The sequence below is a fragment of the Pezoporus flaviventris genome, unplaced genomic scaffold, assembly GCF_033815535.1.
Source record: "Pezoporus flaviventris isolate CSIRO_AGI_PZ_B2104156 unplaced genomic scaffold, CSIRO_AGI_Pfla_v1 ptg000017l, whole genome shotgun sequence".
NCBI classification, from domain to species: Eukaryota; Metazoa; Chordata; class Aves; order Psittaciformes; family Psittacidae; genus Pezoporus; species Pezoporus flaviventris.
In genome coordinates, this window is record NW_026892565.1 from 587378 (window position 1) to 611088 (window position 23711).

At 47.9% G+C, this 23711-nt stretch overlaps 1 protein-coding gene across 2 annotated transcripts; it reads left to right on the forward strand.

The window, feature by feature from the left end:
• The first annotated feature begins 540 nt into the window (after positions 1-540).
• Positions 541-17485, forward strand: NUCKS1 (nuclear casein kinase and cyclin dependent kinase substrate 1). 2 transcript variants are annotated; one of them, XM_061454884.1, is made up of 8 exons: positions 541-728; positions 7232-7281; positions 8317-8422; positions 10488-10543; positions 10842-10994; positions 11106-11258; positions 11907-12056; positions 13023-17485. In XM_061454884.1, exons 1-8 carry the CDS (start codon positions 712-714, stop codon positions 13220-13222), a joined length of 885 nt encoding a protein of 294 aa, XP_061310868.1. In that variant the 5' UTR covers positions 541-711; the 3' UTR covers positions 13223-17485. The 2 variants fall into 2 exon arrangements, with proteins under 2 accessions (XP_061310868.1, XP_061310867.1); XM_061454883.1 differs by having other exon boundaries at positions 543-728; positions 11910-12056.
• The last annotated feature ends 6226 nt before the right edge of the window (positions 17486-23711 follow it).

The window sequence follows — 23711 nt, forward strand, 5'->3', positions numbered from 1 at the left end:
GGGCCCCGGCGCCCGCTTCCCCGCGGTTTCCCTCCAAAACCGCGCCAGGCCCCGCGCGGCGAAGCTGCGGCTGCGGCCCCGCCGGCGCCCCGGGGACAAGGCGGAGCGGGGCGGGCACAACCAGGCCGGGTCTGCCCGGAGCGGGGCGGCAGCACCGGGGCCCCGTGGCGAATCTGCCGCGCGCAGCGGCTCGAGCGTGTGGGGCGTCCGCGCCCCCCTCCTCTCCCCGCGGGGCAGGGGGCAGGCCCTCCCCGCCGTGATGGTTCGAACTAGCCAATGGGAAGCGGCGCTCCGCCCGCCGTACCCAATGAGCGCGGGAGGGGGCGGTGCCAGCGGGTTAGGCTGCGTCGCTCCCCCCCCGCTCGCATCCTCTCGGCGGCGGAACGCGACCATTTTGCGGGGGGGATCGGCTGAGCGGCGGCCACCGCGGCGGCGGCGGAGCGGCGGCGACCGGGCCCGGGGCGGCCGCGCGGCCCTCGCAGAGGAGCGGGTGTCTGCGGCGGCGGGGCGCGGACCGGCGGCGGCAGCGCCTGAGGGGGGGAAGAGGCGGCTCCGGAGGCGCGGCCCGAGGCGCTGGGCCCAGGGCTCCCGCTCGCTCCGGGGAGGGGACGGGCGACGCCGAGCCCGCACCGAGCGACCGTTCCGTTCCGATCCTCCTTCCCCTCCGCGCCGGGCGACGCTGCCCGCGCCGGGCCCGAACCGCCGGGGAAAATGTCCAGGCCTGTCAGGTGAGTCCTTGGCGGGGCGCGGAGGCCCCGCTCCCGCCTCTCCTCCCACCCGCGGCGCCAGCGCTGCCTCCCTCCCTCCCTCCCTCCTTCCCTGCTCCCTCCCTCCCTGCCCGGGCCCGGCCCCCGGCGCTGCAGGCCCTCCCGCCCGCCCTGCCGCAGGCCTCGCCGCAGGCCGTGCCTGGGGAAGGGGCAGCCTGAGGCCCGGGCGAGCCGCGGAGGGGCGGGGTGAGGGGCAGGGAGGCCGCGCGGGTGCAGTCCCGGGCCCGTGTCCCCTCTGTTCCTCCCTGCGGTCACACGTTCCCCGCCACCCGGTGCACTGATCGCTCTCTCCGAGCGGCCCGGCCTGGTTCGCCGCCTCACCGAGGGGCCGGTGCGCTGCAGGCCCGGGGAGAGGCTGCGCGCAGCGTTTTGTAACGGGAAGAGCGCATCCCCGGTGCCGCAGCCCCCGCGGCCCGCTCCCCGCGCGGGGGGAAGCGGAGCACGCCGCAGGGGGAGGGGACCCGCAGGCACGGCGCCGGGCCCGGGCAGGGTCTGGGCCCAGGGGCTGTGCACGGAGTTAAACCACGTTTAGGGGAGGAGTTGGGAGGAGCCGCCCCCTCTGGTGGGAGCCGCGCTCAGCGCACGCCCCTTTTCCTCTCGCCTGGTCGCTAAGAGCGGTCCCCAGGTCCGTTTCCTACGGGTGTTTCCCCCTTCACCCCTGAGAGCGCTGGGTTTAGCCCGTGGAAGGAGGAACCCGTGGGGCGTTTACGTAGCGGGCTGTGCTGTCAGCCGCAGGGGAGGTAGGTCCCGGTGGTTGTGGCTTTGGTTGCACCCGGAGCTGCGGGGCTGCAGGGTAACCTGAGCCACGGGGTTGGATCGGGGTAACTTTGAAATCCCAGGGCATGTACCTGAGGCGGGCAGAGGGAACTGGAAAGTGCTCACAGAGCGGACTTGAGATTCGAATTGTCTTTATAGCGAAAGTAAGAGGTTTCATCAGGTATTGTTTGAATGCTCTGAAATGCTTTCATTCTCAGGGTACTTTAAGTAACTGGTTGTGCTTTGATTCCCAGTGAGCAGCCTGGTCTGTGGATCCTGGGTGTCCTGTGGAATAATTGATATGAAATTAATTATGGCTGTAAAAAGTTACACATGTATGTTTATAGGTGGTGGCCTTTGTAGTTAAGTAATGTTTCTAGCACACAGGAGCTAAATAACTGGAAGCTAGGACTGTGCTAAGTGGGGGAGTTGGGCACAGTGGTTAGGGAAACCCTTGGTTTTTTCATAGCTTTTTTTTTTTGCCCCAGTAGTATGTGTTCCTGCATGCAAAGGTAAGGGCAGGTAAAGCTCAAGTTCCAGCCTTAGGGAATTGTCTTGGGTCCAAAAGGTGGGTTAATAGGAGTGGGTACTCCCTGCTCTGCAGCATCAGGCTTTGGCCTTTTGCAAGGCAGGATGGTGGCCAAGATGGACTGGCGGTCTGATCTTGAATGATAGTGCCTGTGCTCTGAAATAGAGGTGATGTGACTTTGCTGCTCAGGGTGACACTTCAGTGCCTGTTCTGCTGGTGATTAACTTGCCAGCCCGGGAGGCTCGCTACAGGTAAGGGAGGTGTTGTGTCTCCCCAAGTAGCTCCCAAGCTTTCTGCTGTTCAGTAACTGTCTGAGCCACCATTTGGAGACAAAAATAATCGATGAATAGAAATGTGCCCGGCCCTGCAGCGTTGTGAAAGAGCTGACTTGGGTCACCCCTGCTGACAGGCAGGAAAATGAGGTGCTAAAGTCCAGGCTGCTAGCAGCAGCAAACCCTTTGGCACGTGTGAGGAGCAGGTCTGGCAATCTACTATGCAGCTGTGTTAAACAGCCCTCCCGGGGGAAAAATGTCACTCCTCAGTGGCTGGTGCAGGCTGCTGCCGTGCTAGGGAGTGACTGGAGAGCTCCCTTCATGGGTTTAAATCAGAAACTCCTCCAGTTGTTGGCTTTGAGATGTTGTCTGGATGTGTTGGCTTATTGCTAACATGGAAGTCTGGGGAAGGGTTTCTCATCAGAATAATACTGAGTGTTGGAGAAGTTTTCCTGTGTTCAGTGGGCTTAGAATTAATTTATTATGTTTACCAGTTTCTGGTGGATCTGCATGTGTTTAAAACAAGGAATTTCGTAAAATCTAGCCCGTGTCCTTGTTTCTCCTCCACTTGTTGGTAGAATATTGCCTTAATACTCTGGTTCCTTTAAAGTGGTAGTGAAGTCCTGGTATTTACAGGCTTCATTTGCCTGGCCCTTGGACCCAAGTGCTTTCTACACAATTAACCTGCTCCTGGGTGGGTAGTGATGGTATCTGCCCTATTGTTGGCAAATGGCAAGGAGTGGAAAGGAAAGGAAGCTCCAGTCACTGAACCTCTGCTTCATGTGGCTGCCTCCACTCAAGCACTGCAGAGAGCGTTTGGAGCTGGTGGCTGCATCGTGCCATCCCTTCCTGTTCCTTCATACAACTGAAGTACCCAATTTTGAGGCACTGTTTTTATAAAGAACATCAATTAATGTGTTTCAAGGAAGAATTTTGACTCTCCATTGGCTGGCCTTCGCTTCTGCTTTTCCTTGCTGGCCGCTTTCACTCGCTGGTAATTCCTTCCCTGCAGGCATTGGGCGAGTAGAGGAGTCACAGGGGTTTTTGTTTGTTCATTTTAAGATTAAAGCCAGTTATGAATTGATCCATCTCAGTGCTTCAAGGCACTTAATTTTTCTGTATTAGTAACACTTGAATCCCAGCCTTCTGTTGGCACCACAGGGGAAGGGGAACCTTTGACATTTTGCTTGCAGGAAAAGCCGTATTTCTCTAAATATGAATTGTACCTGGACAATGTAAAGTATAAATATTGTGATTTCTTGCATGGAGTAGGAGGGAAAGCAGCTCTTCCTTGGGGATTTAATTTAAGGAATAATGTGTGATCGTGTCCAGAGATAATCTACGGATGCTTTCCAGATGAGCAAAAAGATCTGATCCTTGCTCTGAAAACGTTCAGCCTGAAGAGAAACAGAGCAAGGCAAAGGTGCAATAGGAATTGAAATACCAGGAACAGCACAGGTTGCAGAATTGATTTGGAAGGGGGTGTTTTGGGGCTTGTGGTTTTCCTCCCTCTGCGCTGCATCAGGCCATTTCTGTATTGTATTGTATTTAGTAATTGCAGTTAGGCTCAAATGGAGGATGGCCCCAAAACTGTTGCTGCATAAATCATTTAATTGCTTTATGGAGTTCCAAGTCATGTGTATCCCTAAAAACTCCTACAGATGCCATGAACAGTGCTTAGTCTTAGAGCATTTGGAATTACCCCAAGTCCAGCCCCAAACAATGACCTCTGTAATTGGGAACCTCTCCTCCAGTCTTGTCTGAGTACAGTTGTGCTGGTTTTGACCATCTAACACCATAGCGATGTGCTTTAGGTACAGAACTGTCACTGGGCTTCGATGTTTCAGCTTCTGCTGTGTCCCTGTAAGTGAATGTTCGTTTAAGGCTTAAATCCAGCGCTGGGTGTTTGTTTTGCACAGCTTTAAAAGTATGTGGGAAAAACTTCTCCTGGCTACCTTATCTGTGGGTAAAAGAGGCACCAGAGGGATGCTTTTAATGGCAATACTTATTGACAAGATACTGCCCTCACAGTGGGACATCTTTACCAGGTGGGAAAGGGACCTTGGAAGTGAACACTTTGACCTGCACTGAGGGAAGGGCCCTGATGTTCCTCACAGTGCTTGGTTTGATGGTGATAGTGGTTAAATGCTGGAGTTCAAACCAAAAACCCCATCAGTAACCATTTATTCTGTCATTTATTTGTCCTAACCATTGCTCTTCAGTGCTTGATGAGATGGGTCACCAGCTTTTTGAAGACTCCCAGCATTGCTTTTCAGGAGCTGATGTGTTATTTTGTTTAAACTGGGGCTTGATCTGTGGGTTTTAATGCCTGTGGAAATACCTGGGGAGCTGAGCATTCCCTTTACAAAGCCAGAAACTCCCTGAATGGTGGTAATCTGACATATTGACTTCCAAAGGCTGAGGAGTTAGGGGATTTACTAGCTGAAGATGGGGTATTCCTATACAATCCTTACTCGGCTTGGTGGGCATTGAGTATGGGTTATAAGAACCGTTGGGTATTTCTGAGTTCTTAGTAAATGACTTGAGCATTACTTTGCTCAGTAAGTGCTGAGGACTTGCTAGAAGAGTTCCTCTTTATTCCAGCAGTACTGGACTGACTGCTGTTAAATAAACTCACACTATGGCAACTTCTCTCTCTGCCTTTTCTCCCCCAGTTCCTTTTCACATGCACACTGTAAATGTTAAGCTGAATGGCAAGTGAGTTACGTTAAAGTTTCAGTGTGTATTTGAAACCAGCTTGAGCAGTATCCATCCCAGATGCCTACAAGATTGTCTTATGCTCAGTCTAACTGAATGTAAGAAATGGTTTATTGCCTGGTTGTAAGAAATGGTTTATATCTGGTTGCTTGCCTTAACAGCTTCTAGTTTTTGACTAAACCAGCACTACTTTTTCTCTGGCTCTAAGCCCTAGTGTACTTATCTACTCTGTTTTTATCACCTTGGCATAATAAAGGATGCAGTCTCTCTCTGCAAGCTTGTAGTTACTAAGCACTGCACATCAGTGCTGTTGACAGGTCTACAGCCAAGCATAAGTTGATCTCCATGGGGTGAGTGATGAGTATAGAGTGAGGAGAATGGCAGAGGCAGGAGCAGCTTGTTTGCTGGTTCTGCCCTTGGGAGCTTCTCCGGCTCTGTTGGGAAGACCTGCACGTTTCTGTCTGCAGGAATCTCACTGTAGGTTATTCCTTTTCCTCTGCTCTTCTCCTTGCCCTGCAAAATCAGATCAAGCAAGACAACCTGCCTTCTCTCTAGTTTCCTTCTGCCATAGTGATGGGTTTTTAATACCAGTATCGCTGCTCCTGTTCAGCAGGTAGTGAGAGCCTGGCAGGATTTACTGTCCAGCTGAACGCAGGGTACAGAGTTTAGAAAGGGGAAGGATGTTTTCCATAGGGACAGTGTTTTTCACTGAAGTTCTGTTGTCTGTGCTGTGTTTTCAGGGCCTGATTTAATCTGGGTCTCTGACTGAAAAAAGGAAGATACAGCTGTGTGTGACCAAGTTACGACAAGGTGGCAAGATTACAACTTCCATCTTGCATGTTAGAGAAGTGATTGAACATCTTATTTAGTAACTTCATTGCTCTTCACATGCTTACTAGAATAAAATCAGTGCTTTCACGTGGGAGGCACATCAGGAGGCAGTCTTCAGGAAGGCTGCCTGTTGGAATAGGAATTGGAGTTCCTGGACAGTGCACTGTAACAGGCTTTGCCAGTGGCTGTGTTCTTGAACTGGTGTCTTCCTGTGCTGGGGCTGTGAGCGAGCAATGCTCGGGAGCATGTTGCTCTTGTACTTTGTTCCACTTGCGCGCACTCTGCAGCTTGGATGCCGTTCAGCCTGTAGCAATCTAATGACTGGTTTTACTTCCCTTCTCTTTGCTTGTTGGGGCTTTCTTTGTTGAGAGCTTGGAGTTTTGGGGGAGGTTTTTAGGGATGCTCTGTGCAGGTTGTGCTGCTTCATCTTCTGATGCCTGTTGCTGCAAGCCATGAGGAGAGGTGCTTGTACAGGAGGCCAACTCGCACTTGATTTCAAATGGATCAACAGCCAGAAGGCAACAGTGGCCTTTGAGACATCTTTCGGCTCAATGCTCTCGGCAGCAATGCATGATGTTAATTGCAAAGCGCAGTCCAGTTTGCGTGTGGAATTCGGCAGGGCAGGAGAGGGGAAGGGCTTTGTGGTCCATGTGCTGGAGGGGGCTTGTGTTGCCTTCTCTGTGCAGTGGTCCTCCAGGTCCTGCCCCTTGCTTGACTTTTCTGGCTGTAGAGGTGAGCATGGGTGGTGATTGCTGCAAAATCAGCTTTGCCACTGGCTTTGAGTCAAAGGGGTTGGAAAGCAATATGGAAATGCTTCTCTAATTCATGCTGATATTTGTGTGCTTGTTTTACACCTGGAATCCTGGTCTTAAATAACACAGCTGTGCCACAGGGTCTTAGGGGAAGCTCTGGCTTAAAGTTCAGGTTGATGCTTTCTTGAAGTGCATCTTTAATCTTGGGGTGGAAACACTGCTTTAGAATAGGCTTTCGCTAGTGTGGTGATACATAATGACAGCTCCATAGTGTGAATGATGAAAGAGCCATGTAGTGCAGGTTAAGATGGCTCTTCCTCACTGCAGCCATGAGCCGTAAGAGAGTGCTACTTGTCACAAAGCACTTCTCAACTCCGAGGCTATAATCCAGTCTATTATAACAGCTCCTTAGGAAAATGCTAGAATATACTCAGTGTTTGTCTCTGACTTCAAAGGTGTAGGTGGCTTGCTTAGGAGAGTTTGCTTAGAGTGTTTTTAGGCTGCAAATCCTGCACTGGAAGCAAGGATATGGCACGTTCTTGGTACTTGCAGAAAGCTTTTGCATCTCAAATTGCTAACTTCTTTTTTCCCCTTACTTTTGAACAGGAACAGGAAGGTGGTCGATTATTCCCAGTTTCAGGAATCAGATGATGCTGGTAAATGACTTTTTTTCTTACCAATGTAATCTTGGGCCTAGTTCATTTATTGCTTTGCGTATCAACTGTTTTGCTTCTGGTCACATCTTTAACTTACATTCGAAGGACTTTCTGCTCTTCACAGCCTGAACTGTTAATAAGTATTTGCAAATATAATGATCCTCATATGCTTTGTATTAAGCAAACAATGGTGATAGAAATCTTACTATTTAATGCTTGTATTGTTGTAGTGCCTTGAGGCTGTTGGCAGCAATGATCTTCTTCCTTGGTCTATGTTATGTTCTGGGGCAGCATCTCCCTGATGCCACTTTTTCTCCCATAAAATATGTTTCCAGTTTAGTGGGATGCCAGTTAATCCCATAATGTCAGGAGGCATTTTTGGGAGTTGCATCTCCAAAGCCCCAGTCTTTATGTCCCTGTGAATTAATGGAATGTTGCTGGAAGCCATATGGAATACGTTTTGTGCTCTTAGAAAACACTCATAGTGCTACTGTTTGCTCAGTGAGGCTGTGCTGATAATGAAGACAAATGTGCATAGTTCTTCATTGCAGTCCTGTTCTCGTATTGTATAAGGTATTGTGTAATAGTTGTAAAAAGTTACTGTGTAAACTACTCCACAATGACATGTGTTTTTTCCCATCACAGCACAGTAAATAAAGTGCTGTTAAAAGCATGCAGAAATATGTAGGGATGTTAGCTTGTAATAGGTTTAGATAACAACTCTGTTTCTGTAAAATGAGACACTGTGTCCTCTTGTGGGGCTTTCTGTAGCTCATCTTCCTATGTCGGACTTGTTTGTGTGGGGCATTGGTTGTGCTGCCAGTGGAAGAAAAGGTAAATCACTGGTTAAAGACAGCACTTTGCTTCTATAAAGTTCTGTTTGAAGCCTTGTGGTTTTGTTATTGTGTTGGTTTGGGGTTTTTAAGGGCTTCTTTTTGATGTGCATGAAATGGGCAGTTTAAGTGATAGCTGAAGAAGTCAGTTTGCTGGGAACTAGGAGTTTGACTCGAAGCCATTTTGTGCTGTCCCATCCAGATGAAGATTATGGAAGAGATTCAGGTCCCCCATCCAAGAAAATCCGTTCATCTCCCCGGGAGGCTAAAAATAAGAGGAGATCTGGGAAGAACTCTCAGGAGGACAGGTAAAAGCAGTAAATCCTAAGAGGAGTGATTATAAGTGGGGTTCAAGGTCTGCAGTGTAAGTCACAGAGCTCTCAATCACAAAGCTTGAATAGCTTGAATAATCAGTTTGGACATTGAGGTGGTTCTTTCTCATCCAAATAGACAGAGAAATCATGTGGAAAGTACTTGTCACTAGTACTTTGTCATTGAAATTTCCAGAGCTAGATGGTGGGAATGGGAAGGAACATGATCAGAGTTACAGAAATTGGCAACTGTTCCAATTATCCAGGTAAGTCAGTGGCGAGATGCATTCTGTTTTACATGTTTTTTCCATGTGCTTGGAGCATTCAAAGAATCATGGAATGGTTTGGGTTGAAGGGACCTTAAAGATCCTCCAGTTCCAACCCCCTGCCATGGGCAGGGACACCTTCTGCTTGTCTAAGCCCTGTCCAACCTGGCCTTGAACAATGCCAGGGATGGGGCAACCACAGCTTCTCTGGGCACCCTGTGCCAGTGCCTCACTACCATCACCACCACTCCTGCCTAATATCTAATCTAAATCTCCCCTCTTTCAGTTTAAAGCCATTCCCCCTTTTGGTTAAAGATTAAATGCATCAGTACAGTGGCAGTTAGGAACTGGGGCCATTTGTTATATTTCTTTATCATTTCTAGTTTTGTCTAATTCATAACCAGAGTAACCTGCTTGGATAACTGAGTTGCTCCAGCAGTGTGGAGGGACTCTGTTCTAAGTGATGTCCCACTGAAAAGTGGAAGTCTTTCCTGTAGAGTGAAAGTATCTTCCTGTTTACAGTAACTATGGTCAGCAAATGATTGCCATAACATCTCAAGTCAACTGACTGCCCTCATGAGAGACACCAGCTTCAGGGATGGAGTTTATTCATACTCTGTAAGCTCAAGGTGTCTCTTGATCCTGTTGCGCTCTACACGTAGGAGGCTTCCCCGTCATCTTCCTGTTCCATGAATGTAGGCATGCAAATATTTCCATGGTCCACCTGCTGTTGTGAACTGAGTGGGAGAGACTTTTCACCCTGGCAAGTGCCTGGAATATCTGAAATCAAGGATTTAATGGATATGACCTGTAAAGAGATTGGGCTGGGCAGCTCCCAAAGCAATTTAGTAGCTGACCTTGATGTCCTTTTAGCTTTGGGGCTTTTTAAATCTGTAAGAACAGTTCTGTGTGTATTGCAAAACTCACAGAGGGCTTGCATGGAAAACCAGCTTATATCTTTAAGGGACTGAAACCCACACAGAAAACATCCAGGCCTGAGGGGCTGTGGTGGGACAACTTACCTAAACTATGAGATCTCGAAGTGTTGTGTGGCAGCTCCAACTGCCAGATCAGAAAGCAGCAGAGGTTTGATCTATTGTAGATGTTGTACATCATTGGCCCTTACCAGAGTCCTCACCACTCCTGCTTAGAACACTTGCTTGCTCCCTGATTGGAGTGCATGTTCTTACATGCTAAAAGGAAAGCCCTCTCTGGCCAGTGGGAATGACTAATGATGGGGGTTTGGATAAGAGCATGAGTACCTGCTTGATAGGGATGCCCTCTGGTGAGGGGTGGTGAAACTCCCTCAGAAATGAGATCATTTGAGAGATTGTAAACCAAATATGTGCTAGTCAAGTGCTGTACAGCAATAGAGGACGAAGGGGTCCGAAGGAAGCAGTGACATAATGTGATGACTATAATATTCAGTATAAAACTTTATTCCATTCATAGGCTCAGCCATGCATTGTATAAAACTTAATTTCTAACTGTAAAATGCAAGACCTGTATTATTGGTAGGGTTAAGAGTGAAGTGCATGGTTCATCTCAACCTTATTATTTCCTGGTTGGATCACTTTAAGTTTGTCTGTGATTCAAAGGTTGAACGTTACCTTTCCAACCATGATCACTCCATTCACAGCTGAGTAATTCTGAAGTATAACATACGATGTCCAGGACAAGTGGCTGTTCCCAGCCTGGAGATCAGTTTGCTCTCTGCATATTGGTGTTTTCCATATGTCAGTGCCTGAAACCAAAGTTAAAACAGCAGCCAAACCCTGTCTTTCTCTCATTTTCAGTGAGGATTCAGAAGAAAAAGATGTGAAGACTAAGAAAGATGATTCACATTCGGCAGGTAACTAACTACATTGTGTAGATAGTGTATCTACAAAGTGAAGAGCAGTTTGTATGAGTTACAGGAGTAGGGTTTAGCATAGGAAAGAAACTGTTCTGCCTAGAGAAGCATGCACTTTCCTAATACACTTAAGCTGGATGCTGCTTCTTGCTGCTGTTATTTCCCATCCTGGTTTGGGATAACTTGGTTTTGTGTTATAATATGCAGCAGATAGACGTCTGTGAATCTCTTCCCTCTAGTTCTTGTCCCTGTTTCAGAATGATACAAGAAACTTCATAGCTGTACCTTTTCCTTCCAGATGAAGATTTTGGCAGCGAAGATGATGACTTAGGAGCAGATGATGGCAAAGCTGACAGTGACTATGAGAGCTCTCAAAAAAGCAAAAAAGGAAAAAAGGCTAAACCAGAAAAGAACAAGAGGGCGGCCTCCAAATCCAGGAAAAGGCCTGCAGGTAAAAAACAGTGAGCATCTTAATTCTGCCTTGGCCTGTGTCTTGCACTTGTGCTACCTCAAGGTGATCACTGTTCCCTGTCTCCTTATAACGTGGTGACTTTTGCTGCAGAGGACAGTGAGGATGAAAAAGAAGACCACAAAAATGTGCGTCAGCAACGACAGGCAGCGTCCAAAGCAGCCTCTAAACAACGAGAGATGCTTATGGATGATGTGGGGAGTGAGGAGGAAGAACAAGAGGATGATGAAGCACAGTTCCAGGAGAGTGAGTAATATGGGATTGTAAAAAGTTTGAAATCAGTGTAACATGGGTATGGTTAAACAGAAGTTTATGGGTTTGGCCAGATAGCAGAAGGAACCTGGTTTGCTTTTTGTCTGTGACAGTGAAGATGTAAGTTGTTCTTCTCAGTAACTTATCGCTGCATGTCTGTCCAACAGACCAAGCTTTAACACTTGTGAAATTCTTCATGCTTTTTGCTGCTATCCAGTTGCTTTTGAAGCATTCATGCTCCTTTCAGATGACAAAAAAGTACATTTTATCCTTGATCTAATCAGGGAAGGACAGTTTGTTTCAGAAGAGATGGGTTCTGCTGGTAATGAAATCTGAAATACTGAGTGCGAATGACTTTGCAATGGAGTTAAGAGTGCCATTGAGAAGATCACTTCTCTCACCCTTATTAAGGAGATGGAGCATCTGTAGAGGCCCTCAAAACACTCGCTGTGTCATTATACTAGTGCTTTATCCCTGGCAGTGTAAAGTCGTCTGCAGTGTCATTTAGCACATAGGTGGAAGCTCTTAAGGTCACAGAGTCCTGGTTTCCTGTCTCTGCAGTTGAACTGGCAGATCCCTCAACTGTATCTTCTGCTCCCTTTTCTTTTCTCAACAAAACCTTAAATCTCTTTATGCTTCCAGCAGATTCAGGAAGCGACGAAGACTTCCTCATGGAAGATGATGATGACAGTGACTATGGCAGTTCAAAAAAGAAAAACAAAAAGGTCTCCAAGAAATCCAAACCAGAGAGGAAAGAAAAGAAAATGCCGAAGCCCAGGCTAAAGGCTACAGGTGAGTGTATGCAAAGAAAACTCTTCCCTTTGCTTTAGAGGTTAGTAGTTCCTCTTTCTGCTCCAGAAGACTTGGTAGAAATCTTGAGATCAGGAGCATTCATATTAAACACTGCTGGGGATGGGACAGCCACAGCTTCTCTGGGCACCCTGTGCCAGCGCCTCAGCACCCTCACAGGGAACAGCCTCTGCCTAAGAGCTCATCTCAGTCTCCCCTCGGGCAGGTTAAAGCCATTCCCCTTGGCCTGTCCCTACAGGCCCTTGTCCAAAGCCCTCTCCAGGTTTTTTGTAGGCAATGTAATTCATGTAACAGGCCATGATTTAAAGCGGCACCATGTAATAATGTGGCGGCTTTCATTCTTAATTAAGAGTTTGAATTGTTATCTATGTCTTGTTGAAAAACTGCATAGATAGCAAAATTTTCCTTATTGAGAAGCAGCAGTCTGAATTTCAGCCTGTTGTAGCCAAAAAATTTGTGCTTGTGGTGTCATATCTGGTGATTGATCAGGACATGGAATCAAATAGTTCTGATATCATTAGCTAACTTTTCAGTTCAGCTTTACTAACTATGTGACAGGAGGATGGATCCAGGAGGTGGCTGGGTTCTGCTCCCAAGGAGCAAGGGACAGGACCAGTGGAAACAGCCTCAAGCTGCACCAGGGCAGGTTTAGATGGAGCTGAGGAACAATTCCTTCCCCAGAAGGTGCTCAGGCATTGGAACAGGCTGCCCAGGGCAGGGCTGCAGTCCGTCCCTGTGAGTGTTCACTGTGGAGACCAGGCCCTCGGTGCCATGGGTCAGTGGTGGCCTTGGCAGTGCTGGGAACGGTTGGACTGGATGAGCTTCAAGGTCTTTTCTAACGCTTAGTGTAAAACCACCATGTGTTGCTCAATCCTGGTTGTATGAAGCCACGTGACAGTTTTGCCTCTGTTGCTGATCATAACTTTTATAAGCTCTTTCTTCTTTCAGTGACCCCCAGCCCAGTGAAAGGCAAAGGGAAGGCAGGCCGCCCCACAGCTTCCAAGGCAACAAAAGAAAAGACCCCATCCCCTAAAGAAGAGGATGAAGAGCCTGAAAGTCCCCCAGAAAAGAAAAAATCAGCCAGCCCTGCACCAGAGAAGTCAGGGGATGAGGGCTCTGAAGATGAAGCACCCTCTGGGGAAGATTAAATGGCAGTTGAGGAAATCTTTGTTTAAAAAAAAAAAGGAAAAAAAAGAAAAAACCCAACAAAAAAAGAAAAAGGAAAAGAAAACACACTTAGGGGTAGAACACGGTTTTGGCTGTGGCTTGACTCATGGGCTTTGAATGCTGTCTTTACTTTCAGCTCTTTAATACAGTGTATCCTTTTTTTAATAAGAGGAAACCCTTACACAGTCCTGTTTTGAAGTCAATGTTCTCTGTTGGCCATTCTGTTCTCCCTCCCCCAGGAAAGCCATTGGAGACAAAATTAACAGACCTTTGAATATATATATATATATATATTTTTCTTTCAAGGGATAACTGCAGTTGTGAAGCAATAAGGGTTGAGACTGATACGTGGAAACCATACTTACAAATCCTTGTTAGAATAGATTGCCCAGTGCTGGTAAGAGTTCTTTCAGACTATTCTTCTGGGTTTGAATCTGTGGGGAAAATGAAGCTATGCTTTAACAGACTTCTGGTGAGACAAAAGCACTCTCAGAAACCAATGTAGTTGGTAGGAATTCCAGTTGAGGAAGAGGAAACACAGGGAAGAAAACCTGTGTTTCTTGGATTCAGGCACGCTTTTCATGGAAAGCAATCCTGAGGCTTGTAGATGGGCCACTGTCTTCTATTTAGTAAAGACCCTCTGATCAGAATGCGAGATCTTTTGTGTTTGCTGGAGAGAATACTGTTCTGCAATAGGAGAATTGCAGTTTATTCTCTACAAATCCAGATAGACAACCTACAAGCTTCTCCCATCCCTTAATTCTTCCACAGTTGGCTATAGGTGGGCAGGATAAGGGAAGAAAAATTGCAAACCATTTGAAAACCTCTGGTTTCCAGTTTGGGATTGTGGCAAATGTCTCTAAAGTTTTCCCAAGGAAACAAAACAAAGAATCAACGGGTAGTGTAAAACTAAATTCTTTAGCTTTTGGGGCGAGGGATGTCCTTTCCTAAATGTGAAGCAAAGGATTCCTGTAATGCTCTGGTCAGTCTCGGATCCCATGAGTCACGCTGAAGTGTTTCTCTTCTCTCCTTCCATCTGGCCTCAGGAGGCTGTGCAGTCAGAGCTCAGCCTCTCCAGCTCCAGTGTTGGACAGCAGACTTCCGTGGTAGTGCACGTCACCACGATCCCACTTCCATGTCTTCATCCTGCAGTGTGGGAGGCTTTGCTCTCACATTGACATGGCTGCTTCTGACTGTCGGTCATCATTCTGCTCCCTAAGCCTGAGCAGTGCTGACTAGGGAACAGTGGTAAAGGATGAAGTTGGGAGGAAGTGGAGTTTGGAAGCAGTGTAGTAGGGCTCTGTTGTTCCCTAATAAAAAAGCAGGATGTCCCCCTCAAAATGCAAGACACTTGAGATGTGTGTGGTGGCATTTAAATGTGTTTTTATCCAAGCAGCCATATCCTTGTTTTCTAAAGTACCCAAGCCCTGGGTTTCAAACCCCGATGCAGAGGTTGCTGCCATGTTTGTTGGTGGAAATACTCAAAACTGGACCTGCTGTTTTTCTCTTTTTGAAACCCTTTGTGCTTTCTCTGTGTCGCTCACAGTTATCTATAGCTGAGAAGCTTTGCATCCTTCCTTTTTGTCACAGAGCTACACAGTTTGTAACCAGCCTCTTGAAGGTTAACATAAGGCAGCTAATCAGTTGGATTGCTGGTGCACGTGCTACCAGGTGTTTAATCCTATCTGGATTGTAGAGGGAGACACTAATATGACCAGGAAGGACGTTGGGCTGAATGGCGTAGGAAGCCTGGAGATGCTGATGAGCACAGTGTGGAGCCTAAAATGTGGAATGACTATTAATCTAACAGCCGAGTGATTGTCTTGTGTGATTCATAGCCATGGATTTTATTGAGGCTGGTAAATTACTTTACCTTGGCTTATAAAAAATTAAGTTCTCTAATATTCTTTAATGAAACTACTGTTGCCGTTACAATAAAGATGATCGGTGTTTCCATTGTAAATCTTTTTTAAGTGGTTTAATTTTGCAGAACAGCTTAAGGCTGGAGCTGAAGTATCAACTCTTGATAAAGAAGCGAATGTAATCCCCTCTCCTCTCCCACCCCTCTTCCCCCCTGCCAGGTTTCTGGGAGAGCAGAGTCTCTTACCTCCACTTCTTGGGTAATACGGGGAAAACAAAGGGCCAAGTTTTCAAAAGCAGTTGGATTAAAGCTGGGGATAGAATACACTTTAGTGACTGGCTGGGCCACAGGGTTGGTCCCTTTCAGTCCAGACTATTTCAAGTATTGTCTATTGGCTTCTTAGGGAGTTTTTTCGCTATTAACTGTAGAATACCTCTAGCTGACTGGTCAAGCGGTTGGTTCTGTACCTGCCGGACCAGGGATTATTTCCTGAAGAGTGTCTTTTGTAAGTTCCACTGTATGATCTTCTTTTGCTAACACAGGTAACTAAAGTGAAGGCTGTGAAAAACGAGTTCCTGTTGTTCTCAGTTCAGGTTTTGGACTGGATTCTTTCCTGCCTGGCAGTTTCAGCCCTTGCTCTAACAAACCTGTTCTGCTTTCTCATCCGTTCGCCTCACGGCTGGTACAGGCTGCTTGATGCTTCTCTTGGAGTTTGTCACAACCCAAACACGATGTCAACCCTGTCCTGCTGCTGGGGTTTTGTACCTTTTCCTGTATCTGACCATTTCGTGCAAACACTATGTTAAGCCCAAATGGTTTCTTGGCTCCTCTGTTAGAAACAGTGGTTTCCATTTTTACCGGTAGAAGAAAACAGTGAAGGTTGATGCTTTTTAGTTATTGTTTTTAGCACACAGCATTTTTCAATAGTGGCACTTACCATTTCTAAATGTCCTTTTTACTTCACTTGTGTGAAGCATTCTGTTTCCTTGAAGGAAAGCTGTGAAAAACGCCTTGCTTTAGGTGCTGGAATAGGAGTTCTTCCTGGAGCAGAAAGTTTCAGTCGCAGAAGAAGCCTTTGAGAAAGATTGTCATCTGTTCCACAGCTGTAGTTTTGGAGCCTTTGCAGAGAGGTGAATGGATTTATTCCAAAGTTCAGTTAAGTAGTGCCCTGCTCTTAGCCTTTAAATGGTAGTTCAGAACTAACTTCCATTGTATAGCCTTTTGTCCATTCTGTTACTGAATCTACACCACTGTGTTCAGTTTTGCAGCTCTATGTCAGTAGTCCTGCTTTTAGAAGGCCACAGGGCTTGAACACTGGCAATTCCGGTTGGAATTTCATACTAAGGATTACTTGCTTCACATCCTATTTGATCAGCACGAGAATGCCAAATATGCCTAGCAAAATGGGGTTTCGGAATGGATTGTAGGGGAGAGCAAGACTTGGAAATGGGGCAGCCAAGAAGCTTTTCGTTCTCTTTTAGCTTCATCAAAGCAGAAGAGCCATGTGGGGAGAGAAGCAGCACACCTTAGATGGCTTCTGCTCGGGAAGCTCACCACCGCCAGGGCTCGGTGCTCAGTGTGCTCAGCTCCTGTGGCAGCACGGGGCAGCATCAGCAGCAGGTGATGGCCTTCCCGGGCAGTGGCAGGAGATGTGCTGGAATTCCTTTCTTTTTTTCCCTTTTCTTTCCCTTTTTTTTTTTTTTTTTTACCCCTCCACTGGTGATGGTCCCAAAGGTACAATAAACACTGAGGCACCCAGGTGAAGGAGGGAGGGAAGTAAACTGTAACATGCTGGAAGCTTTTGAGCTGTAGAAACTGGTGCTTTGCTTTATGTAATTTGTTTGTGAAGTGTTTATTTTTATAACAGATCATATTGTTGAACACATGGTTCTTAAAGACTACAAACTGATCCATGAGTTTAATAGTTGAGAAGTGGATGTTCATCTGTTGGGGGAGGCAGGATCTGAAAATGTAAGCAGATGGATGTTTAAAGGGACACTGTCACAAAATAGTTGCTGGCATATAGGAGATGTTAGATTGGGGGGGGTGGGTCACATCTATATGTGGAAATTATATATTCTATATGTATATGATCAAATAGACAATTTTCCCTGAACTTTGACTATTTTCCTACAGTTTTGGGAGGTTTAAATACAAGTTCTGCTCGTGACAATAGTAAGCAACACTAACTGTTCTGTTTTACTGTCCAAGGTGACTTGGTTTAAGTACTCTTGAGGAGCATCAGAGCTCTGAAAGACGACAGTGTCCTTCCGAGACCTCCCCAGATCAAGCGTACCCTTGTTTTAGCCTTCCCACCTCCGTAGATGACTGGCATTTGAATGTCTTTTCATTGAACTCTTTCTATTAAAACCAAACCACAACTGTTTCTTAAGTGTAGTCAAGTTCTCGCCACGTGCTGACTCTTGTGTCTCGACCACTATCGGGATTGACTCTCTAGACTGCCTGCCCCCCTCACCGCGAGCGGGTCCATCGCCGGAGCATGCTCAGTGTGACTGCAAACACCATTGTGCATATGCTTTGTATATTGGGGCGAGGGTTTTTTATATATATATTTTGGGAGGGGTCGTGGGTGGGATGGAGAAAATACTCAAATCCGCTTAAGCCAGACTAATGTGTGTAAAACCCCCCAAAGTATTTTGTGTGCGAGTGCGCGGGTGTGAGTGCGCGCATGGGAGCGTCTGCCATCTCCTTCCCTTTGTGTTCTGCAGATTTGTGAGTTTTACTTTTCTTTCCCCGCAGAAGCAATTGTTCCAGAATAAAACTGTAAATAAGAGCTACGTAAGTTTTTGTTTGAACCATGAACATCGTGTCACAGCAAACCCTGAATAATCACTTGGAAGGTAGAGGAGGAGACTCCAGGTAGGGCAGCATTAGATGGGATGCAGTGACTATTTGTCTCGAGTATTCGCAATCCCCTGGTGAGCTTGGCTCAAAACCGGGCTCCGCGGGCCCCCTGCTCATGCCTTGTAGCCAAGAGAGGGGCTGCTGCAAACAGCATTCTGGTGCCATTGGCGGGTGCGGTGTTTCCATCGGGCTGGTGCTTCTTGCAATACCTTGACAACGCTGAGGCCTGCGGCGTGGTACTCGCAGTGAAGTCTGAATGTAACATTAATGCTTTATTTAAAATAAAAGCAACTTTTATTTTTAATTATTCTAAAGAAAGGGGTTCAAGTGGACATGCCTGTTGACCATGTTCATGACTTTCTAGCTACAACCTTCATTGGTAGAATTGTGTGATGGTCTTTTGTGCTACTTAATTTTACATATTCCAGTCTCTGTATGTACCTGCAACGAATGAAAAAAAAAGAGAAAAAAAAACCCACAAAAACAACCCCCTGCTTTGCTTTTATTGAAAGGGTTCCCAGGACTGCATACCTGCTCCTGAGCTCTGGTTTAAGTATGTGTATCCTTCGCTTGTATTTTGTATTGAAAGAAACCACAAAGAAAAAGAACCCTTTATTGTTCAGCATGTTGGAATTGTGTCCCCTCTTTTATTTTTTCTCCTTTTTGGAATATATTAAGCAACTCATTCTTCTGTATCTTTTATTTTCTTTTGTAAACTTTTTGGTTTTGTTTAAAAATGGCTTTATAAAAGGGCTTTTATAACCCATAAACATGACTTGTGTAATTTTTCTGCTATTTAAGGGTCTTCTGCGGTGGTTTTTGTGCCTGTCAGCTATGAAAACACGTATCAGAGCACATGGGGTTCATTCCTTCACGGAGCTCGTGTGCTGTCCTGGGGAGCATCAGTCAGGTTTTGGTCAGAGCAGTTTGGTGCTGACCTCTTCCCGGTGCTGTGGGTTGAGGGGCAGACATGGGAAGATGTGAGGAATGAAGTTGTGTTTGCCGTAAGGAACCCAGCCTCGGGCGTGGAGAGGGCTGTGAGCTGTGTGCAGTCCGAGACCCGTTGCAGACGGCCGTGATGAGGGGAGGTGAAGCTTTGCCCGTGTCCCGCTTGCCCCGGGAGCCTTCCCCGTGTCACCCACGGCCCAGCCCGTGTCACCTCTCCCGCGGCCCCACGGCGGCCTCTCCCTTGCGGTGGTGGAGGGAGGAGGATGCCCGCGGGCGGCGGCCCCGGCTCTGCCCGCGCTCTGCCGGCAGGGGGCGCCCCGCGCCGGGCTCCCGCGGTGGCGGCGCTGCGGGGCCGGGAGGTTCCTGCGGGAGCGGGGGCGGGCGGTGCGGGAGGGAGGGAGCTTGGAGCTCACCCGGCTCCAACCCCGACCCCTTCATGGAGCAGCTTGATCCGAGCCCTGCGTCCAGCCCGGCCTTGAGCACTGCCAGGGATGGGGCAGCCACAGCTTCTCTGGGCACCCTGTGCCAGCGCCTCAGCACCCTCACAGGGAAGAGCTTCTGCCTCAGAGCTCATCTCAGTCTCCCCTCTGGCAGGTTCAAGCCATTCCCCTTGGCCTGTCCCTACATCCCTTGTCCCAAGCCCCTCTCCAGCTTTCCTGCAGCCCCTTCAGGCACTGGAGCTGCTCTCAGGTCTCCCCTTCAGGAGCCTTCTCTTCTCCAGGCTGCCCCAGCCCAGCTCTCTCAGCCTGGCTCCAGAGCAGAGCTGCTGCAGCCCTCGCAGCATCTCCATGGCCTCTCCTGGCCTCGCTCCAACAGGATCAGCCCCTGGCAGTGTTTGTTTGCACCAGGGTTAGGATGAGGCTGCTCCTGGATGCTGAGGTACCAATGGTTCACTGTAAAACGGCCCCCGTGACCTTCCCAAACAAGTGGCTTTGGCAGCTGGTGCCTGGCTGCAGGTTCTGCCTCTCTACCTCTTCCATTTGGTTTATTCCATCGTGTTGGAAGGTGCTGAAACGATGACGTTCCAGGCTTCTGGAATGCAGTGGTTATGGAATTCCTCTCTTTCTAAACATACCAGGCAATTAACCTGAACAGGTATTCCTACCTCCCTGCTTGGTACCTGCGGTTATATGTTGCACTGTTGACATGGATTCTTTATTGGGAGCAGCTACAGAGTTAAGTACAGCTGCACTGCTTCAGGTTTGGGATTACTGAGTACTCAGCACAGTTGGTGCTGCTCTTGTCCCCACAAATAAGCACTACTCACTTGAAGAACTGGTGCAATGCTTGGCTCCTTCTTCCCCACTGTCTTTGACCATCCTGTTAGTGTATGCAGCCTTGGGCTGCTTTTCCCCTCAGTATTGCTCGGTTGGAGGCAGCGTAGGTACTGACTGCTCAGCCCTGTAGGCAGATGCTGTAGCAGTTAAAGCAGAAGTTAAAGTTCCCACTGTCTTTGTAGCAGTGCTCACAGGGAATTAATACCAGAAACAATCTGTGTTCAGCTTAGTGGCTCTGTGTCCGAGAAGTGGACACACACAGGGATTTGTAGCTACAGCAAGCGCTGCCAAAGCAGGGGGATAAGATTCCCTTGGCAAAGGATGCTAGCTGTCAAGTTCTAATCTAGCGCGATTTTGCCTCAGGAATATCCTGTTGGTGGTATTTGGTTATAGGGTGAAAATCAAGTCCAAAGGTGGAATTCAAGATTAGATGTGTTTTGTGCTGGACAGCTTGTTTTGGCTCTATAGGTGGCCTTGAAATACTAAGAAAATGGGACAAAGTTGATTCAAGGAGCTGCTGTTCTTTCCCACTTTGCACGTTGAAGGAAACCTGGAAAAATGCTGGAAATGAAGGCATTTCCCAGCTAATTCCCTGTACTTTAAAAGCGTATTTTGAGGTACAGTTTTGATGCAGCAGACCACAGAGTGGACAGGGTTTTCTTACTTCTCTCACTATTTGGGGTCTACAGACCATACCGTACGATAAAGCAAGTATAGAAGGGTACCAGTAATAACCCACAGTCCCACAGGGTCGGTGCAGAGCTGTCCTGAGCGTGCAGGGTCAGGGGAGGTGGAGCTCTGAAAGGCGTCTGTTGGTCGTGCACTGATTGGAAAGCACTGAACGTCTCTAACGTGTGATGTGGGAGAGAGACTTGAATTCGACCTGGGAGCGCTGCTTGTTCGTTCAGAGCCACATCCTGGCTAACACACGTCTCCAGCGTGCCCCAGGAAATGGGGTTGTGTGCGCTGGGCTGGTTTTGCCTCTTCCCACAGATACAGGTCAAGTTCAAGTGCTGTTATCCCGCTGTGGGCAAGCTTCGGAATGCACTCGACCCCCCTGGGTGAAAAGACCAGTGAAAGGCAGCTCCTTCCTCGACGCTGAATTCAAGTCTCTGGCTCAAATTGAGCCCTTGGCCTTGACCCATGCTTGCGGTTTACTGCCCTGCGTGTGAGTGGGTTTTGATGGGCAGTCAGTGAAAACAATCTTGCACAAAGCTAAAGCAAAGCCGTTTCCTACTCTGTCTCCTCAATAATATTTCATTTACCCTTCAAAATGATAAGGTTTGGTTTATAGTCCGGGGTTGCTTTGTATTTGCTCGCAAGTTCTGTGGCTTGAAGAGATGCTGGTACTTCATTTCGCTAATCTCTTGTCTCTCAGGTTGAATAACATTTGTGTTTTGAGCAGATAACAGTTCCAGCAGCAATACGTTTCCTGTTGTCACACTATCTTTTTTCCTTAAGCAGTTGGCCTGGGTACGAGGGTTTGGTTACCATTAGCAGTAGTGGCTTTCCTCACCCGTGGGGTCTGTTAGCTCAGTTCATGACAAACGTTTTCAAGCGCTCGGGATTGATTGCAGTGGTTTCTGTCTGAGCTCGTGTGCTGCTGCTCTCCGAGATGAAGGCAGCGCTGACTTAGACAGAAAACGTCTCTCTGCTTAGGTTTGTCTGGGTTTAGGTACACGGTTTTCTGGAGGTTTGCTACAGAGGATGTTCTTGTAGTCTCTGGTAAAGCACGTGCTGTGTTTGCTTCACTTCCTGAGAGATGAACAAAGGGAAGGCGCAGTTGGAGTAAAATCCTATTTATTATACAGAGCCATCATTTCTTTTCCCCTAAACTGTTTTTTTTTTTCCTCTAAACTGGCTTTTTTCCCCCTTTTAATTTTACTTCGCTGCTAGCTGTGAGGCTGCGTTTGAAACAGCTCCTTCTGCCCCAGAAAGCAGTTCCTGACGTCACCTTTAAACTAATAGGTGCCACGTTTCTCCAAGGTCTCACACTTGGAAGTGACTCTGGTTCTTTCAGTCTCACTCGCATTAAACTGGTGTTGCCCCTTTCAATCTCTAATACCAGTTAAGGGACTTGGAAAGCAGCTTTTCCCATCTCCTTTTGCCTTCAGTCTGGTTTAAATCCATGGACTCTGCCTCCCACTAACCAGGTGTCAGCCGGATGGCTGTGCTGTGCCTAGCGGAGAACAGACACTGTGAGCTCTACTTTCAGAGGGGCCTAAGCCCCTCTTCAGTAAGGTAACGGTTGTCCTGTGCGGTTGATCCCATTCTGACAGCGCTCATCACATCAGATTTGAGCGCTCACTCTGCCATATGGAGCAAGGGGGTGACTGTCTGGGATCACTGCTGGGGGAAGTCTCCAGTGATGCTGGTGTGTGTCGATCCCAGGCAATTCCTCCTCTGTTAATGAGCTGTTGAATGGCAGTGACCCCTGAGGAAGTCTCCTGAGCTGCTGTGGCTGGGAATGACATGGGATTGTCAACAACAGCATCTGCAGGGGTCATCATGGCACAAGTTTAACGTTCAGGTCAAAGCCATCCCTGGGATTTGAGAAGAGGCTGATGAGAGTGAATTAATCACAGTTACCAATGCACGTTCATCACTACCATGCTCTATTTGTTTGGGAATAGCAGAAGCAAAGGAGCTGATGCCTCCTTCCTGCCTCCCGGCTGGGACTAGCAATGAACAGTCTAGAGAAGTGGGACACAGGAAAATAGCTTCTAGAGGGGTTAAAGGGAGAGAAGGGCAGGACCTGTGAAGACACAGAAACCTGGGATGATGGTAGGCAAAGGAAACAGTGTTTGCCCTGTTATGCCACTGTGAGATTTGAATGGAAAACTCTCTTCTTACGCTTTTGGTGATCCCTTTTTGTTGCTTTGTTTTTTTTAATGAACTATAATTGAGCTTCTCGCAGTCCTACATCTCTTTGCAGGCAGGTGTATGGCCTCATTCTTTCCCATCACCTCCTCTATAAGCAGGATTCATCATTCAAAGCCAGGTTGGACACAGGGGCTTGGAGCAAGCTGCTCCAGTGGAAGGGGTCCCTGCCCATGGCAGGGGTTGGAGCTGGAGGAGCTTTAAGGTCCCTTCCAACCCAAACCATTCCATGAGTCTATGTTCACCCCATAAAGATCCCGTTTCTCTAACAGCTGCTCCCAACCAGTGCCTTGGAAAGGAGCAGTTTGGGTGCCTGTCTCCTGCGGTCACTTCCTGCCTGTGCACTGCAAGTACTGCAGAATAAACATGCTGGGGAGTATTTGCACTGTGCTGTAAACAGGGTGCGCCGTGTTTGCCTGCAGCAAACATCTGCCCATCAGTTGTATCTTCAGGAAAAGGGGCAGCTTTGCTCTTTGGAAGTGTCACAGACAAATTGCTCTGGATCAACTGGTTGGACAAGAAAGTTCCTCCTGGGCAAACACGGACCGGGCACTTCTGTGAGGATTTTCTGGTTATTTTCTGGTCCAGGTTTCCTGCTTCCTTCACCAGTGATGAATGTGGCGGTTCTCTGCTGCCTTT